The sequence below is a fragment of the Jaculus jaculus genome, chromosome 9, assembly GCF_020740685.1.
Source record: "Jaculus jaculus isolate mJacJac1 chromosome 9, mJacJac1.mat.Y.cur, whole genome shotgun sequence".
In the NCBI taxonomy this organism is placed as follows: domain Eukaryota; kingdom Metazoa; phylum Chordata; class Mammalia; order Rodentia; family Dipodidae; genus Jaculus; species Jaculus jaculus.
Window position 1 is genome coordinate 116,901,452 of NC_059110.1, and position 19,375 is coordinate 116,920,826.

A 19,375-nucleotide genomic window follows, 5' to 3' on the forward strand; every position below is an offset into this window, starting at 1 on the left:
TGGATAAGTGTATATACTATGCTTTTCAAACTGCCCAGTAAGCACTTCTCTTAATAGTCATACCCTTATATTAATGCTACTCTCACTTTGTGTAGGGAATCTTCTCTTTTCAGATGGCAGTGACCTTGGGACAACTCAGAAGGTATCATGGTGCTGTAAAGAAGTGACTAGAGTACCGAGTAACATCTTGATCACACCTTCCAAGGCTCAGGGTCTAATGCGGAAGAGGTGGCAGAAAGAATGTAAGACTTGGGCTGGAGAGATGGCTTAGCGGTTAAGCGCTTGCCTGTGAAGCCTAAGGACCCCAGTTCGAGGCTCGGTTCCCCAGGTCCCACATTAGCCAGATGCACAAGGGGGCGCACGTGTCTGTCACTCTCAAATAAATAAATAATAATAAAAAATTTAAAAAAAAGAATGTAAGAATCAAAGGAAGGATTGGACTCCTTACAATGTGCTCCCTCCAGACATAAAATGGCCTCGATATCCATGACCTCATAGTGCCTGACACTACCTACACAAGACTATTATAAGAGAAGGGAAAGATCACAACATCAAGATAAAAGAGAGACTTATTGAGATAAGGGGAAGGGGATATGATGGAGAATGGAATTTCAAAAGGAAAAGTGGGGGAGGGAGGGTATTACCATGGGATATTTTTTATAATCATGGAAAATGTTTTTAAAAATTGAGAAAAAAAATAAAATAAGACAAGATTACAAAAAAAGAAAAGTATGTGAAAAAGGAAGAAAGGGGCTGGAGAGATGGCTTAGCAGTTAAGGTGCTTGCCTTATCAAGCCTAAGGATCCAGGTTTGATTCCCCAGTACCCATGTAAGCCAGATGCACAAAGTGGTGCATACATGGGGAGTTTTTTTGTAGTGGAGGCCCTGGTGCACCCATTCTCTCTCGCTCCTTCTCTTAAATAAGTATATAAATAATTTTTTTTGGGGGGGGGGGTTTGAGGTAGGGTCTCACTCTAGCCCAGGCTGACCTGGAATTCACTATGGAATCTCAGGGTGGCCTCAAACTCATGGTGATCCTCCTACTTCTGCCTCCTGAGTGCTGGGATTAAAGGCATATGTCTCCATGCTCAGCTTAATATTTTTTTTAATGGAATGGGGGGCTGGAGGGATGGGTTAGTGGTTAAGGCACTTGCCTGAAAAACTGAAAAGCCAAAGGACCCATTTTCGAGTCCCCAGGACCCATGTTAGCCAGATGCACAAGGGGGCACACATGTCTGGAGTTCATTTGCAGTGGATGAAGACCCTGGTGTGCCTATTCTCTCTCTCTCCCCCCCTCTTTCTCTGTCAAATAAATAAATAAGTAAATAAATAAATAAAATATTTTTTAAAAATTGGATGGGGCGTGGTGGCACATGCCTTTAGTCCCAGCACTTGGGGAGGCAGAGGTAGGAGAATTATCATGAGTTCAAAGGCACCCTGAGACTCCATGGTGAATTTTAGGTCAGCCTGGCTAGAGCGAGACCCTATCTCAACAAATGAAACAAAACAAAGCCAAGCAACAAAAGAACAAAAATGGACAGCCAGGAATAGTGGTTTATGCCTTTAAGCCCAGCACTTGGGAGGCAGAGATAAGAGGATTGTTGTGAGTCCAAGGCCAGCCTCAGCTACATTGAGACCCTAACTCAAATACACACACACACACACACACACACACACACACACACACACACACAGAGCTAGAATTGTTTGTGCTACCCAGCCGTACACCTGTTGGAGCCCTGGCCAGCAGAACATAGAAAAACAGGGTGAGAAGGAGGAGAGGCGGATGAAACAGGGCTGATTTATTTATTTCAGAACCAAGAACAACAGCCTGTATCCCTTCTTTGCACTCAGGAGCAAGTCCAGTGCAGGCCTCAGGTTGCTGCTTTTCAGGGTGGCTCCTTTTGACTCCTTAGCTGAGAACCGTGGAATAGAGGGACTAGGAAGCCAGGCCAACATCCTCTGACATTAGGCTGAGGTGGGAGTGTCACACATTTCCTGTTGGCTGGAGAATAAATGATATAGCACAAGGCTCTGAGGACAGAGAGGTTGAAGAGCTAGCCTGGTAGATTTCTGGAACGTACATGCCAAAGGAGGTCACCAAGCCACAGCAGCACACAGTCATTCTGGAGTAGGAAAGTGGCCATGTGGAAGTGTCAGAGACCCTGCGCTGGCCTCTTCTCCCTTGGTTATGACCAGGTACAACTACATCCTTGCCTGGGAGTAGAGAGGCTGTGGGCTCATGGTGGGTGCCCTGCCTTGAGGCAGTCCCAACTGCTGGGCCCACAGAAGAAGTCCTCAGGGAGCTCACTCAGAAGTCCATCCAGGTCATCTGCATGGGGGATAGAGAGGAGGAAGCGTAAGTGGTAACCTCGATTGCACATGATACAGGTCGAAAGTTCCTACTCTTCAAAAGGCCCAGACCTTGGCCTGGAAACATGGCTTAGTGGTTAACGCTTGCCTGCAAAGCCTAGGGACCCAGGTTTGATTCCCCAGTACCCATGTAAGCCAGACATACAAGGTGGCACATGTGTTTGGTTTGTTTGCAGTGGCTGGAGGCCCTGGCACACCCATTCTCTCTAGCTGCCTTTCTCTCTCTCAAAATAATAAAGTAAAATGATAAACCTCTTCAGTTGATGATGGGGTTTCTATTAGTCTGATTTGCAAGGAAACAGTACAGGGTTTCAGACAATGCAAGATCCCAGCATGTTCTTCTTCAGTTAATAAATGGACTTTGGGGCTGGGGAGATGGCTTAGTAGTTAAGGTGTGTGCCTGCAAAGCCAAAGGATCCAGGTTTGAGTCCCCAGGGACCATGTAAGCCAGATGCAATAGATGGTACATGCATCTGGAGTTTTATAGTGGCTGGAGGCCCTGCCATGCCAATTCTCTCTCACACGCTCTCTCTCTGCCTCTTTCTCTGTCAACTAAATAAAATAAAAAATATTTAAAAAAATAAATAAATGAAATAAAACAAAAATAAATCAATAAATGGACTTTGTGGTGTGTCCATTAGTATGATATAAATGTGGTTGGTGTGAGATACATACCTGTAATCTTATCATCTCCAAACCAGGCAGGATTGAATTTCTGGAATTAAAAGCTAAGGAAGCAACCTGGACCTTGTTGGTTTCATCTGATCTTAGGTGTCTATCCATAAGAGCTATATTGGGGCTGGGCATGGTGGCGCACACCTTTAATCCCAGCACTCGAGAGGCAGAGGTAGGAGGATCGTCATGAGTTCCAGGCCAGCCTGAGACTACATGGTGAATTCCAGGTTAGCCTGGGCTATAGCGATACTGCAAATGCTCCAAACCACACGTATATGTGACTTCTCACCATTGCCTGGGAGATCTCTGAGTATTGGCAGAATGGAAAAATCTGCCTCCAATGTCTGCTGTTAGCCCAAAGAGGCCTCAACTGGGGCACAGAAAGCTCCTGTCCACCTGGAGGCTGGTGATATTCCCTCCTGTGGCTAAGGAAGATGTGGACCATGCTTCATGTGCTTTATGTGGCACCTATCACACTGGTAATTAGTGCAGTCTTTGGTTTTTTGGTTTTTTTTTTCTTTTTTCTTTTTTTTTTTTTTTTTTTTGGTTTTTTGAGGTAGGGTCTCACTCTAGCTCAGGCTGACCTGGAATTTACTAGGTAGTCTCAGGGTGGCCTTGAACTCACAGTGATCCTCCTACCTCTGCCTCCCAAGTGCTGGGATTAAAGGCATGCGCCACTACACCTGGCTTGGTGTGGTACTTTTTAACAAGGCCTACAGTCTCACCAAGCAAGACTTTTCTGATTTCTGTACAGTGATGTGAAGGTCTAAAGACTCACAGAGGGAGAAAGGAATAAGGCGCAGCCACAGGGGCAGGAATATTCTGGTCAAGGCAGGCCATAGGAAATGGAGCCTCATGGATGTGGAAGGACTGCCTGAATTACCTGTCTCTAGGTGCTCTTCCTCGGGGGATGCTCCTGCTTCTGGGGTCTGCACTGTTCTGAGTCCTTGTGCAGGCTGTGTGGCCACATCAGGCTGGAGGCTGTCAGGGAAGCTTCCTGGATCCTGGGGACAGAGGATCTGGTTACAAATGTCCATGCCTCTGAAAGCCCTCTGGGTGGAACTACCTCCACTCAGACGGCCTCAAAAGGAGGTGCAGGCCTCAGAACAGAGACATAACAGAAGAGTGTGGCAGGAGCCAGTGTTACTCAGGCCCGGACTGATCTGAAAAACAAAATAGCACATAACTATGACAAAAGAGATCTTTTGGGTGGATCTTTTCTAAATCTATTGGTGCCTGTTTTTAGGGCAACTATATAACCACAGATAGCAGAAGAAAAAGAGGCACCATATGTTGAGGAGTCAGTTTGGATTTAAAAATAAGGGCTGAGCCGAGCATGATAGCACACGCCTTTAATCCCAGCACTTGGGAGGTAGAGGTAGGAGGATCGCAGTGAGTTCAAGGCCATACTGACATTACATAGTGAATTCCAGGTCAGTCTGAGCTAGAGTGAGACCCTACCTTGAAAAACAAAATAAATAAATAAAATAAAAATAAGGGTTGAAGAGATGGCTCAGCAGTTAGGCACCTGCAAAGCCTAGCAACCTGGGTTCAATTTCCCAGTACCCATGTGAAGCTAGATGCACAGGGTGGTACATGTACCTGGAGTTTGTTTGCAGTGGCTAAAAGCCCTGGCTCGCCCATTCTCTCTTCTTTCTCTCTCTATGCTTGCAAATAAATAAATAGGCAAATATTAAAAAAAACAAAAAAACAACCCAGCGGGGTATGGTGGCACATGCTTTTAATCCCACACTTGAGAGGCAGAAGTAGGAGGATTGCTGTGAGTTCAAGGTCACTCTGAGACTACACAGTGAATTCTAGTTCAGCCTGGGCTAGAGTAAGACCCCATATCAATAAAACAAAAATAGAAGGATGGTATCAATATGTGTTGTTTACATTCAAAATATGTCTATATCTAATAAAAAACAGAAATAACTCCCCAGGACCTACCTAAGCCAGATGCACAGGGGGAGCATGCGATTGGAGTTCATTTGCAGTGGCTGGAGGCCCTGACATGCCCATTCTCTATCTGCCTCTTTCTCCTTCTCTCTCTCTCAAATAAAAAAGTACTAAAAATAAATAAATAAAATAAGCCAGGCATGGTGGCACCCACCTTTAATCCCAGCACTTGGGTGGCAGAGGTAGGAGGATCACCTTGAGTTCAAAGCCACCCTAAAAACTACACAGTGAATTCCAGGCCAGCCTGGACTAGAGCAAAACCCTACCTCGAAAAAGCAAAAATATAAATAAATAAAATAAATAAAGAGGGTTGGAAAGATGGCTTAGTCGTTAAAGTACTTGCCTGGGAATCCAGAGGATCCAGATTCAATTCCCCAGAACCCACATAAGCTAGATGCACAAGGTGGCACATGCATACAGAGTTTGTTTGCAGTGGCTGGAGGCCCTGCAGTGCCCATTCTCTCTCTCTACCTGTCTCTTCTCTTGATCTCTCTCTCTCTCAAATAAATAAATTAAATATTTAAATAAATAAATAAATAAATAAATAAATAAATAAATAATAAGCTATAAGCTGGATGTGGTGGTATATACCTTTAGTCTCAGCATTTGGGAAGCTGAGTAGGAGGGTTACTGTGAGTTGGAGGCTAGCCTGAGGCTACAGTGTAAGTTCCAGGCAGTCTGGGCTAGAGAGAGACCCTATGTCCAAAATAAAAAACCCAGTAAATAAATAAATAAACTAAAGCCTGTCTTGGTGATGCACACCTTTAAATCCAGCTCTTGGGAGACTGAGGTGGGAGGGTCGCTGTGAGTTTGAGGCCACCCTGAGGCTACAAAATGAATTCTAGGTCAGCCTGGACTGGAGCGAGACCCTACCTCAAACGGCCGCCCTCTCCCACCCGACCCCCGCAAAAAAAGATAAATAAGATAAAACAAACAAGTTGTTAGACACTCACAAATTAGCTAACATGAGTGGGTAATTAAAACTGGCAATTAGACTGTTACCTGTGGTTAGCCATAAGGAGTGGGAGTGAGAGTGGGAAGAGAGAGTTTCATTTCTTGCTTATTCTATCATTTCAAGTTAGTTCAGTGGATGTGAATGTTTAGATATCTAAGACCCAGGTTGCCTGCCCTCTAAACCAGGATCCCCAGGGTGGGGGCAGCCAAGCCAAGTTTGGGCTGTGCAGTCTCACCCTGGAACAGACCTTCCTAGAACTCATCTTCACCCCACACAAACACCAAGTGTGTCCCCCGGATCCTAAAGGGGTGCTTGCCTGGTAGAGGCAGAGGCCAGGAGCAAGAGCTGGCTCGCGGTCTAGGCTGTTTGTACTCACTGTTCTCTGCGCTGCCACCTGAGCAGATACGAGCCTCTGTCCCTTTCGGCTCCCACCCGCTAGGGGCGCCTCTTACCCTGGCCAGTTCTCGGGTGACTCCTACCCTCTCGGATGTTCAAGCCTGCCATCAGACACTCACGGAGCACCAAGAGGCCAGCTGCTCCTCCAGGCACTGTCACCCCGCAGCCTGGCAGGCGGCTGGACCAGGGACAGGAGGAGATAATCCTGTTCCCAAAGGTACCCACTTCACACCTCTGCCCCCAGGGCGAGAGAAAGAAATGAGAAGTGCCAGACAGAAGGACGGCTCCATCAGCCCCCTGTCTGTCTTGCCCCTCTTACCTTGGGTGAGGGCTGAGATGGCTTGAGGAAGTTCCCATCCCCAGAATCTGGACCATAAATATGGACTAGATTGTTGGGTGTCACGTTGAGGTAGTGGTTTCTCAGTGAAGGAGAAAACACTCCAATCTGGAGTGGAGGAAAGGGACAGTCAGTGTGTTGATGATACTTGGTGATGCCAGGAAGCCACCTGGGTACAGCCTGCTTCTTGCTCTGTCCTCTGCATCACATCACACAACTGGCCCCTGCCACAGCCTGGATGCCAGAGTGGACCCACTTCCTATCCTCCCAACACAACCTGATGTCTCCTTTGCCCCAAAGAGTGAAACCGCCTACTTGGGCACTGAAGGGAAGGGAGCCAAGCCAGGTAAGGATACAGACAACATGGGGCTCTCCGTAGGGCAGGCCCCACCTGGAGCTCCCTTACCTGCTTCAGTAGCAGCACCGAGCCAGGCTTCAGTTCATTCTGGCGTGTCTCCAGCAGCACCCTGTGCACTGTTCCCAGCATCTCTCCTGCAAGTACCAAATGGTCGTCACTCTCAGGTTCAAGGGCAGCACAGGTTTGAATTCTGACTGGGAAGTGGGCTGCTCATTGCCTTTTTTTTTTTCCTAACATTTTATTTGTACTTATTTATTTATTTGATAGAGAAAGAGGGAGAGAGAACGGGCATGCCAGGGCCTCTAGCAACTACAAACGAACTCCAGACACATGCGCCCCCTTGTGCATCTGGCTAACGTGGGTCCTGGGAAATTGAACCTGGGTCCTTTGGCTTTGCAGGCAAGCACCTTAACCACTAAGCCATCCCTCCAGCCCATCATTGCTTTTTTTTTTTTGAAAAATATTTTATTTATTTGAGGGCTGGAGAGATAGCTCAGTGCTGATAAGGTGCTTGCCTGCAAAGCCTAATGACCCAGGTTTTATTCCCTAGTGCCCACATAAGCCAGAGAACTGCAGATGCATGTGCCACTTTGTGTATCTGGCTTATGTGGGTATTGGGGAATCAAACCTGGGTCATTAGGCTTCATAGGCAAGCACCTTAACTGCAGCCTGCCCCCACCCCCATTTTTTTGTTTTTTGTTTTTTTGAGGTCGGGTCTCACTCTAGCCCAGGCTGACCTGGAATTCACTCTGTAGTCTCAGGGTGGCCTTGAACTCATGGTGATCCTCCTACCACTGCCTCCTGAGTGCTGGTATTAAAAATGTACACCACCACACCCAGTTTTTTTGCCTTCTTGACTTCAGTGGATGCCACTCATGAGATATTCCCAGGACCTATTCCTTACCTGTGGGGTCCTTAAAAACCACACTGGCATCCATTGTGCTCCGAGTCAGGGACTTGATCATCACTGCCATTTTGGGGACCTTGTTCCTGGGGAGCTGTTTCAGGGCTGCCTGCTTGCAAGAAAGGGCATTCACTGAGAGAGCCGTGCCCACGTGTAACTTCCCATGTCACTCAGGGGTGGTCACGATTTTCCCTTTGGAGGCACCAAAGGAGCAGTCAGGGAAGGGAAGCACATTCCCTGTGCAGGCCTGGCCTGGCAGGTCCTTTTTCACCCCTAACCTCCTTTCTTTTGTGTACAGCATTACAGAACATTCCATCATGGCAGGCCATAAGCAGGGCAATGTTGGCACATGAACCAACATGTATCTGCACCTGGCCCTTGACCACTGGGGAGTTCTCAAGGTAGCAGTATGCTTAACCCCTGCCCCCGGTCTGGTACCTGGCAATGCAGAGGCATTTCCAGAACCTATTCACACACTGTCTCTCTGATAGTGCAAAGTCAGGCCAGTGGAAGATACAACCAAAGGGACTTCAGGCTGCCCCTCATGGATGGGCCTGGAGTAAGAGGTTGGATAGGGCAGCAGCATGGGGCAAGAGAGGAAAACGGTCTTCCACTTGGATCTAGGCTCTCGGGACCATTACCTTCCGCAACACCATAACAATGCTGTAGGTATAGAGGAAGCAGGTGTGGTCTCTCTCATCCAGGCCCAGAGCAGATTTCATGGCTAGCCAGGGCCCCCGCCCAAAGTCCTCTTCCACTGATACCTGGGAACTAGGAACAATCTGGCACTGAAGAGGAGAGAGGAGGCCCGAGTTAGTGGGTCTACCTTGTGATAGACCCTACACTCAAGCAAGACAGAGGGGTAGGAGAGGAATAGTGAATCCCTATGGGGGAAAAAAAAATGGAGCTTAGTGGCCACAATCTCTCCTCTCAGTATCTCCAAGGCCAGAAAGTGGCATTTGAGGCCACAAATCTTACATCTTTCACTAAGTGCTAGAACAACAGTGCTCCTTCTCCTTTATTTATTTATTTATTTTGAGGTAGGATTCACTCTAGTATGAGCTGACCTGGAATTCACTATGTCTCAGGGTGGCCTCAAACTCACAGCGATCCTCCTACTTTTGTCTCCCAAGTGCTGGAATTAAAGATGCGTGTGCTACCATACCAGGCTGGTGCTTTTTTTAAAAAAAAAAAAGATAAAAAATAAGTAAGTTAAGGCTGTAAAGATAGCTTAGCAGTTAAGGCACTTGCCTGCAAAGCCCAAGGACCCAGGTTCAATTTCCCAGAACCCATGTAAGTCAGATACACATGGTGACACATTCTGTTTCTCTCTCTCTAATAAATAAATTAAATAAAAATAAATACGTGGGGCTAGAGAGATGGCTTATCAGTTAAGGCACTAGCCTGTGAACCCTAAGGACCTAGGTTTAACTCCCCAGAGCCCACATATGCCAGATGCACATGGTGGCACATGCATCTGAGACATTTGCAGTGGCTAGAGGCCCTTGCATGACTTCTCTCTCTCTCTCTCTCTCTCTTTCTCTCTCTCCCCCACCCCCCTTTCTCTCTAAAAAAGGCAAAGAGATAAAAATATTTAAAAATAAATAAATAAATGATTCAGAGCCAGGCATGGTACTGGCCTTTAATCCCAGCACTCAGGAGGCAGAGGTAGGATGATCACTGTGAGTTCAAGGCCACCCTAAGACCCTACATTGAAAAAGCAAAATAAAATAAAATAAATACATTACACTGAAGTAAAAGGCTCTCTGTATTTGTCTCTTAGGGATAAGGACCCTCCACATGTACTTATAGGCTCCTGGAGTGTCTTGTCATTTTGAATTCAATCATATTTTATTCAAGATACCTCTAGATTTTAACCATTAGCTCTCTCATATTAACAACTGCATTGAATCCAGACTACTTATTAACAACTTTGAATCTGAAATGGACTGGCAGATATGGGGAGATCCTGCAAAGAAAAGAAATACCAGGGAGAATTAAAAGCAAAGGTAAATTTGAAGATAGGTCAGCCAGAACCCCAGGGAGGAGGGGGGCCGGTTCCACCCACTGAAAGGGAAGCTCCTGTTGGAAAGATGAAGACAGCCTTCCCAGCTGAGCTCCCAGAAACTTGAGAGGAGGGTTCCCAAGATACCATCTCAGAATGCTTATTCAACTCTCCTCCCCTGGGCCTTTGTTTCTCAGATGGGAGAGAAGACTGGACCCATGGCATCAGGACAGACCTGACTTGATGCCAGTTAAACTGCTGCATCCCCCACTGCTTGTCCCAGCTGCCCTTTGGCACAGGCCCAGCAACATCAACTCTCTCAACTGAAAGACACAGGCAAGCCTCTCCCTCTGAAATGATGCCGGAGAAGTGAACATATGCAGGGAAGAAGTTACCTGTGTGCGGAATTTGGCCAGAGCACCATGAGTCGGAGTCTGGGGGGTGGACACCATGATCTCCTCCAGATTCTTGCCACTGTGCTGAGAGGGGGGAAGGAGAAGAAGGAGGAGAAGGAGAGAGCAAACTCAGCAGTTGTTATTTACCAGTGTAGCTGCTTGTCTGGGTTACATAATGAGTTCAGGAAACTATCAGGGACAATTAACACATATTACATCGCTCCTAACATAGTCTCAGGAGCCTCATTGGCAACTCAAAAAAGACACTTTGGGGATAGGTTTGGGAATGTGAGGACATTGGAACTGGCCCAGGAGCGAAGCCCAGAGCTGCCTGAAGGGGGCAGTGACCCAAATAGAGGGGACTGCAAAAAGTTAAGGAGCAGCTTGCCTCAAAGCCCTTTTTCTTTTTTTTGTTTTTTTTTCCAGGTAGGGTCTCACTCTAACTCAGGCTGACCAGGAATTCACTATGTAGTCTCAGGGTGATCTCAAACTCTCAGTGATCCTCCTACCTCTACCTTTTTCATTCAGAGGGAATGCAGAAAGCCCACCTGGATTTCTCTTGACTGTCTTAAGGAAAAGCAGCAGGCAGAGACTGTATCAACCATCCTTACAAGAAGAGAAGATGCCTATTGTAACCAGGCCAGAGTCTCAGACCAATTACCTGGGATCTAACTCAAAACTATACTGACAGCCAGGTGTGGTGGCACATGCCTTTAATCCCAGCATGAGGGAAGCTGAGGTAGGAGGATCACCAAGAGTTTGAGGCCACCCTGAGACTACATAGTGAATTTCAGGTCAGCCTGGGCTAGAGTGAGACCCGACCTTGAAAACAAACAATCTATCTCAATGAGCCCTGTCCCTCCACCACTGCTTAAATACAAGCTCGGCAGTGCTGTCTCCCTTCCAGCCCCAGTTTCCTTAGGCTGACCCCACATATCAGCCACAGTGAACTGCCAGGAGGCTGAGACTTCTCAGGCCTGTCTTCCCACTGCTGGACCCCCTGTGAACAGAGTCCCTTCCCTCCTCACACCTGTTACTCTCCTATTCGTCCATCAAAAGCCACTCGGCAAGTCCAAAACAGAGCCAGCAGTGTCCCCAGCAGTCAGGGAAAGACCCCTGTGCACTCTGCCCTTTGGGCATAATCATTTGTTCACACCCACTACTTTTTCCGCTGCACTGCCAGGTCCCTCGGACGGGAACTTTTTGTCTTTAGTCTCTGTATTCTGGGTCCCAAGAAAATTGCCCAGCACCTTCTCCTTGGCAAATATGAGCGAATGAATATTCCTATCTAATGCTAGCAACCAGCAGACATTCAACAAATAGGGAGGCTAGAAGATTCTGGTTTTGTTGATGGTAAATGTATGTATGTGCATGCATGCGGAGACCAGAGGATAACTTGGGAGTCACTTTTTCTTCAGGTACCTTTTTTTTTTTTGGTTTTTCCAAGGAAGAGTCTCACTCTAGTCCAGGCTGACTTGGAATTCACTATGTAGTCTCAGAGTAGTCTTGAACTCACAGCAATCCTCCTACCTTTGCCTCCCAAATGCTAGGATTAAAGGCGTGCACCACCATGCCCGGCTCTATTTTTTTTTTTTTTATAATATCCTGGGTAGAACTTGGGACCTCACATTTAGACAGATATTCTACCACTGGGACACATTTTCAACCCCTTTTGATTTTTTTGTTTTGTTTGGTTTGGTTTTTCAAGGTAGGGTCTCGCTCTAGCTCAGGCTGACCTGGAATTCACTACATAGTCTCAGGGTGGCCTCAAACTCAGTGATCTTCCTACCTCTGCCTCCCGAGTGGGATTAAAGATGTGCGCCACCATGGCCGGCTTTTGATTTCTTTTGTACCCTTGAAAACCTTTCCCTCCACTTCTTCCTGCCCATGCTCTTGGAGTGAAGTTGTTCTAGGGCTGAACAGTAGACAGGGCTGAGCTATTGTTTTCCTGACTCCTAGTGTCCTGGAGAACTGGTCACTCACCTGGTGAGGCAGGAGCCCTGCTGGGCCAGGGAAGCGGCGGGTTTTGGCTTGGATGGAGGGTCGGGTAGGCTGCTGGGGTGTCCGGCTGGCAGCAGTGACCAGTTGTACCAAATGATTGGTGACTACTGGTGTCTGTGGAGATGCATGAGGAACCAGGGAGGAATGAGAACCTTTGGGGGTGCAGATGGGAGATGCAACAGAAGACGCTGGGGCTCGGGATGGCAAGGATCCCCGAGGAAATACTGCAGAGCTGGAGTTAGGAGTTCGAGGTCCAGGAAAACGAGGTTGGCTACTTAACCAGGCAGGAGAAGACTGAAATGTCTGACCAGGTAAACGATCATGCGGGCTGCTCTGAATTGGCCCTCCAGCAGCTTGAAGAAGCTGAGGTGTTAAAAGAGGAGTGTCTTTGGGACAGCTTTCCCAGTTGATTTGCTGAATAGGAACTGCAGAGGCAGCTGAGACAGAAAGGCAGCCTGCAGCACCAGGTCTCAAGCAGGGCCATGGAGTCCTACAATGGACAACAGGTTCTAGAGGCGTACCCTGCCTTGATGTGACATCTGCTATGTGGGGAGTGGACATGTATCCCTTCTGGAAAGATCCACTCAGATCAGCTACCCGAGCCTTTTTTGCCGATACGGGGTCCCCTTGATGCTGAGCAGGCAGGGTTTGGGCGGCCTCACAGTTAACTCCACATTCCAGCTCCATGCTTGCCAGGGCCTTATCAAATTCACCTTGCTCAGGCTCCTCAAAGGTGAGTGCAGGGTGTAGGGCTGAGCACTGAGGTCCTGCTGGCTCTTGGAGCCCTCCTGCCACTGTTACCCTTCTCTGATTGCCAGCCCAGTTGCTGGGAGTTGAAATAGGCCTTAGGGGGGCTGTTCCCATGGAAAGTGGATCTCTGATGGCCTGGGGCGTGCTGGGGGAAGGAAGGCAGGGTCTCTGGGCAGGTGGGCTCAAAGCCTCCGAAGGAGAGGTGGAGCGCAACAGCAGTGCTCTTGAGGACTGTGCCTGCAGAGGCTCCTGTGGCCAGGAATGGACAGGTCTCAGATGCCCTGCACTCTCAGGCAGTGCACCAGCAAAGTGGTTCTCTACGTCCTCCACAGCAGACAAGAAATCCTACAAAACAGAGACAGTGGGTCTTTGTATCTGAGTTGTGTGTGAATGACAGAAGTGTGCATGTGTGCACACGTCTGTGGAGGCCCGAAATCGATGTTAGTTATCTTCTTCAATTACTTTCTTTCTCTCTCTCTTTCTCTCTCTTCCTTTCTTTCCTTCTCTTTTTCTTTATTTTGGCTTTTCGAAGTAGGGTCTCACTCTAGTCTAGGCTGAGCTGGAATTTACTATAGAGTCTCAGGGTGGCCTCGAACTCATGGTGATCCTTCTACCTCTGCCTCCCTGAGTGCTGGGACTAAAAGTGTGCAACACCATGCCAGGCTCTTTTTCCTTCTTATCAAAATCTTTCACTAGACCTGAAGCCCACTATTTTGGCCAGACTAGCTAGCCAGCAAGCTTCAGAAATCCTCCTGTCTCCACCTCCCCAGTGCTGGGATTACAAGTGTATGCCAAGTACCAAGAGCTAGGACTAAAGGCATGCACCACCACACACAGCTTTGGCTTGTTTGTTTGTTTATTTATTTATTTATTTTTAGGTAGGGTCTCACTTTAGCCCAGACTGACCTGGAATTCACTATGGAGTCTCAGGCTGGCCTCCAACTCATAGCAATCCGCCTACCTCTGCCTCCCAAGTGCTGGGATTGAAGGTGTGCGCCATCGTGCCCAGCTTATTATTTTTATTTTTAGACAAGATCACATGTAGCCTAGATGCTGGAATTTCAGGTCTGCACCTGACAAGGTCCTTGTATCTGAGAAGTTAAAACACTATTTGCTGGGAATGGTGGTGCATACCTATAAACCAAGTACTTAGGCAGGGTAGGCAAGAGGATCTGGAGTGTGAGGCCAGCCTGGGAAACAGAGCTTTACCTTGTTTCAAAGAAAAACAAAACAAAAAGCTGGGCCTTAGCAGGGTGGTGGTGGAGCATGCCTTTAATCCCGGCACTCAGGAGGCAGAGGTCGGAGGTTCATCTTGAATTCAAGGCCACCCTAGGACTACATAGTGAATTCTAGTTCAGCATGGGCGAGTGCAAGACTTTACCTCAAAAAAAAAAAAAACAAAAAACAAAAAAAAAACAAGAAAGCAAGCAAGCAAGCAAGCTGGGCCTTTAGTCCTAGCACTCAAAAGAGTGAATTTGAAGCCATTCTAGGGCTACAGAGTGAATTGTGGGTCAGCCTAAACTACAGTAAGACCCTACCTCAGAAATAAATAAATAAATAAATAAATAAATAAATAAATAAATAAATAAATAAAAACTGCTTTTACTGTTTAGGCATGTGGTATGTGGATACACATACAGATATATGCAAGCAAGACATCAAGACATAGCCGGGCGTGGTGGCACGCACCTTTAATCCCAGCACTCAGGAGGCAGAGGTAAAGAGGATCGCTGTGAGTTTGAGGCCACCTTGAGACTCCATAGTGAATTCCAGGTCAGCCTGGGATAGAGTGAGACCCTACCTCGAAAAAAACAAAAGGCAATGATGCCTCTTTCTCCACCTATGATCTTCCCATGAGATAATCCACAGACTTCAGTCAGAAACATTCTAAGGCTAAATTTTCTTCTCTCTCTTCAATCTCTGATCAGGGGGAATTAAGGGGAGAACAACAAGAAACGGCAAACACATTAGGGTACCAGGGAGTCAAAGCAATCACCCAGAGTCACACTCCTGTCTTATGGTGACTGACTGTGGTAACCAGTCAGGGCTGTGCGGATCTACTTAGCTAGTCACCACCTGTCCTTAGCACACGCCCCACAGCAACACATACACACTCACACCCAGTCTTCAGTAAGCCAGAGCCAGCCCCTGGATCCAGCAAAACAGGCGGAAGTTAAAATATAGCTTCTCAGGCAAGATAAATTAAGTATGGATTCCAGTTGGGAAGCAAGGTGAGATTGACACCTTGAAGAGCAACAGACCTGTTCTGAGGGTGTTTTTGAGCCAGAACTGCTGATTTAACTGACAGGAAGGTCCCACCCGCCCCCATGTTCCTCTGTTGCGCTGGATTGTCTGGAAAGAGGATTTTCCTGGGTTGGATGTTATCAGGAACATCCCACACTCAGGCAGCACACCTGAGGACTTCACAACAACAACAATGACTTGAATGACAGAGCCCTCGTTGCCCTGCAGGATCCTTGTTCTCCCAGAGCTCACTCCCAGACACGAAAGGGGGAAAGGGACTGACTGCTCTGCCATTTGCAAGGAACAGATACTTGAACAGACTCTTTCCTTCTAATGCCATTACCAGCCCAGCAGCCCTATTTCACCCAGTGAAACCCGGTACAGCCACGTTCACAGTCCCTTTTGCAGTCTGTAATAACACATCTCCAAAACTGAAAGCAAAGACAGGGACACATCTCCTTGACACAGCTGGTAGTGCTGAACAAGAAAAGAAACCAGGGACCCCGGTTCGAGGCTCAATTCCCCTGGACGCAAGTTAGCCAGATGCACAAGGGGACGCACGCATCTGGAGTTCGTTTGCAGAGGCTGGAAGCCCTGGCACGCCCTTTCTTTCTCTGTCTATCGCTCTCAAATTAAAAAAGAAAGGAAGGAAGGAAGGAAGGAAGGGAGGGAGGGAGGGAGGGAGGAAACCAGCAGGGGTGTGGTGCTTACCTGTCATCCTAGCACTCAAGAGGAGGCGAGAGAATCAGGAGTCCAAGGTCCTCCCTAGCTACGTAACTTCAAGGCCAGCCTAATCTATGAGAGACCCTGTCTTGAACAACAACAAAAAGACCCTGCATGCCTTTAATCCCAGCACTTGGGAAAGAGGTAGGAGGATTGCCATTAATTCAAGGCCACCCTGAGACTCCATAGTGAATTCCAGGTCAGCCTGGGCTACAGTGAGACCCTACCTCGAAACACCCCCCCAAAAAAAAGTGCTCAGCATGTGTGAGGTACTAGATTCAATCCCCAGCAAACCATCCCCCTACCCCCACATCTAGCTTTGTGTATGTGCTGGGGACTGAACCTCGGCCATCAGGTTTTGCAAGCAAGCACCTTAAACCACTGAACCACCCGAGCCTTTTCCTTATTTTTTAAAAATATTTTATTTTTCTTTATTTGAGAGAGGTGCCAGGACCTTCAGCCACTGCAAATGAATGCTAGACGCATGCACCACCTTGTATATCTGGCTTATGTGGGTCCTGGGGAATCAAACCTGGGTCCTTTGGCATTTCAGGCAAGTACCTTAACCACTAGGCAATCTCTCCAGCCCTTTTTCTTTTCTTTCTTCCTTGATAGAGAAAGAGGCAGAGAGAGAGTAGGAGAATAGATATACCAGGGCCTCCAGCTGCTGAAAACAAACTCCAGGTACATGTACGACCTTGCACATCTGGCTTATGAGGGTCCCGGGGAATCAAATTTGGGTCCTTTGGCTTTGCAGTCAAGTGCCTTAACTGCTAAACCATCCCTTCAGCCCTCCCGAGCCCTTTTCTATGTGATTTTTTTGTTGTTGTTATGTAAGTTGCTATTTTTATTTTTATTTTTTTGCTTGTTTTTGTTGTTGTTGTTTGGTTTTCCAAGGTCTCACTCTAGCTCAGGCTGACCTGGATTTAGCTATGTAGTGTCAGGGTGGCTTCAAACTCATTGCGATCCTCCTACCTCTGCCTCCCCAGTGCTGGCATTAAAGGCTTGCATCACCACGCCTGGCCCTGCTTGCTTGTTTTTTCAAGGTAGGGTCTTACTCTAGACCAGGCTGACATGGAACTCACTCTGTAGTTCCAGGCTGGGCTCAAACTCACAGAGATCCTCCTACCTCTGCTTCCTGAGTGCTGGAATTAGAGAGGCATGCACCACCATGCTCAACAGTGATTTTGTTGGCAGGTCTCTTTATGTAGCCCAAGCTGGCCTTGGATTCCACAGCATTACGTGCAGGTACCAAGTCTGGTGATTGTTTCCATTTCTTGTCATTTTTCAGCATCTCACAGATATGAAAAGATATAGATGTCAGGCTGGAGAGATGGCTTAGTGATTAAGGTGCTTGCATGCAAAGCCAAAGGACCTCGGTTCAATTCCCCAGGACCCACATCAGTCAGATGCACAAGGTGGCAATGCATATGGAGTTCGTTTGCAATGGCTGAAGGCCCTGGCACACCCATTCTCTCTTTCCCTCTCTCAAATAAATAAATAAAAATAACATATATATATAAAAGATATAGATGTCAACTGAAAGGAGGCTGGCAAGGGTAACTCCAAATGTTCTGGACCTGGATGTTTATATTTTAGGACCTCCTCTGCCATCTTTGATCACCAAATCCCTTACCTCATCCTCAAACTCCTCTTCCACAGAAAACAGCTTCTGAAAATTGCATGCCTAAAAGAAAAACAAAGGAATTGAGTGTGGAGGAGAAACACGGTTTGCAAGTACATTCTGTTGTCTTCTTCCTTACTCTAACAAGGCCATTAGGTGTACTGTTTTTTGTTTTCACTAGTTACTGGGGAGGAATACCAATGTTTCCAAGAGAAAAAATCAGAAACTGGGCGTGGTACCTCATACCTTTAATCCTAGCACATGTAAAGCTGAGGTAGGAGGATCGCTGTGTGTTCAAGGCCAGCCTGGACAAGAGTGAGTTCCAGATCAACCTGGGCGAGAGACTCTGTCTCAAAAATCAAACGGCAGTGTGTGTGGGGGGGTTTGGGGGCGGCTAGAGAGATGGCTTAGTGATTTAAGGCACTTGACTGCAAAGCCAAAGGACCCAGGTTTGATTCCCTAGGACCCAAGTAAGCCAGATACACAAGGTGGCACATGTGTCTGGAGGCTCTGGTGCACCCATTCTCTATCAAATAAAAGAGTATTTTTTAAAATAGTTTTTTCTGTTTTTTCAAGGTAAGGACTTACTCTAGCCCAGGCTGGCCTCAAACTCATTGAGATCCTCTACCTCTGTCTCCTGAGTGCTGGGACTACAGGCATGTGCCATCACACATGACTTTAAAAGTTTTGTGTGGACGGGCATGGTGGCACATGCCTTTCAACTTGGGAGGCAGAGGTAGGAGGATTGCCGTGAGTTCGAGGCTACCCTGAGACTACATAGTGAATACCAGGTCAGCCTGGACTATACAGTGAAACCCTACCTTGAAAACCAAAAACAGAAAACATGAGGGTGAGATGCTCAGTCCTTGGTTCATTTTCTCCCCACCAGCAGGTTTGCTGTGGCTAGCTCCAGATGAGTGTCATACCCACAGACAAGGATTGTGCCTGACGCCAGACACCTGGGCAGCAAGAGCTACCATTGCAACAGATACCTTCAACTTCCCTAAGAGTCCAAGGGTCACAAGGGATGGGGAAGGATGGACGATCTCAAAAGGCAGTGACGTCTGGGGACTTGGGAAAGGGTGCTCAGTTCTCCAGAGAAGTAACAAGAGGGGAACCCGGGACCTGCGTGTGTGTCGGGGGAGGGGGGCGTCCCTTCCCAAGGTCCCCAGCGCATATAGAGCCAGTCCCATCCAGACCCCCGCCGCGCGTCTCCTGCGGGATGTGTGGAAGCCCAGGGGCCGCTCGGAGCCGCAGCCGGGAACCCAGGCGGGAGCGCGGCATTACCATGACCGCTGCAGTGGGCTCCGGCCCGCTCACTCCAGGGGTCGCCTCGAAGTGGACCCAGACGTAGGGGTGGGACTGTGGACAGTGGCACTCCGAGAGCTGGGCCGGAGGGAAGCGGAAGTAGAGGGAGGGTCGCCGAAAGGCCAGGGGTTGGCACCCAGCGCCCAATTCGAAGCAGCCGCCACACCGGCGTCTCCGCCCTCTTAAAGGGGAGAGTCTGCTTCTATACCCCCGACATAAAGACCTTCACACTCCGGCCTTCCGCCCTGCCTTAAAGGGGAAGTGCATGGGCTCTCGGTCGCCCCCTAGCGGACTCTCGGGTCCAGTCGGTGCGGCTTTCAACTCAAGCAGAGAGCAAGGTTTGGAGAATGTGAAGTCCAATCATGCTC

General features: G+C 47.9%; 1 protein-coding gene across 1 annotated transcript; it reads right to left on the reverse strand.

Moving 5' to 3' along the window:
• Positions 1–1,801: 1,801 nt before the first annotated feature.
• Hrob (homologous recombination factor with OB-fold) lies at positions 1,802–19,089 on the reverse strand. Its single transcript, XM_045158894.1, has 10 exons — positions 18,987–19,089; positions 17,712–17,762; positions 12,341–13,453; positions 10,358–10,441; positions 8,599–8,745; positions 7,958–8,066; positions 7,102–7,187; positions 6,678–6,803; positions 3,932–4,052; positions 1,802–2,332 (listed from the first exon to the last, which is right to left on the reverse strand). Exons 1-10 carry the CDS (start codon positions 18,987–18,989, stop codon positions 2,241–2,243), a joined length of 1,932 nt encoding a protein of 643 aa, XP_045014829.1. The 5' UTR covers positions 18,990–19,089; the 3' UTR covers positions 1,802–2,240.
• Positions 19,090–19,375: the final 286 nt, after the last annotated feature.

Excerpts from the sequence above, each read along its gene's own strand:
- Hrob (XM_045158894.1), bottom strand. Across the intron at positions 13,454-17,711 it reads AAGAGGAGTTTGAGGATGAG|GATTTCTTGTCTGCTGTGGA; the intron begins GTAAGGGATTTG and ends TCTGTTTTGTAG. Across the intron at positions 8,746-10,357 it reads TGGCCAAATTCCGCACACAG|TGCCAGATTGTTCCTAGTTC; the intron begins GTAACTTCTTCC and ends TCTCCTCTTCAG.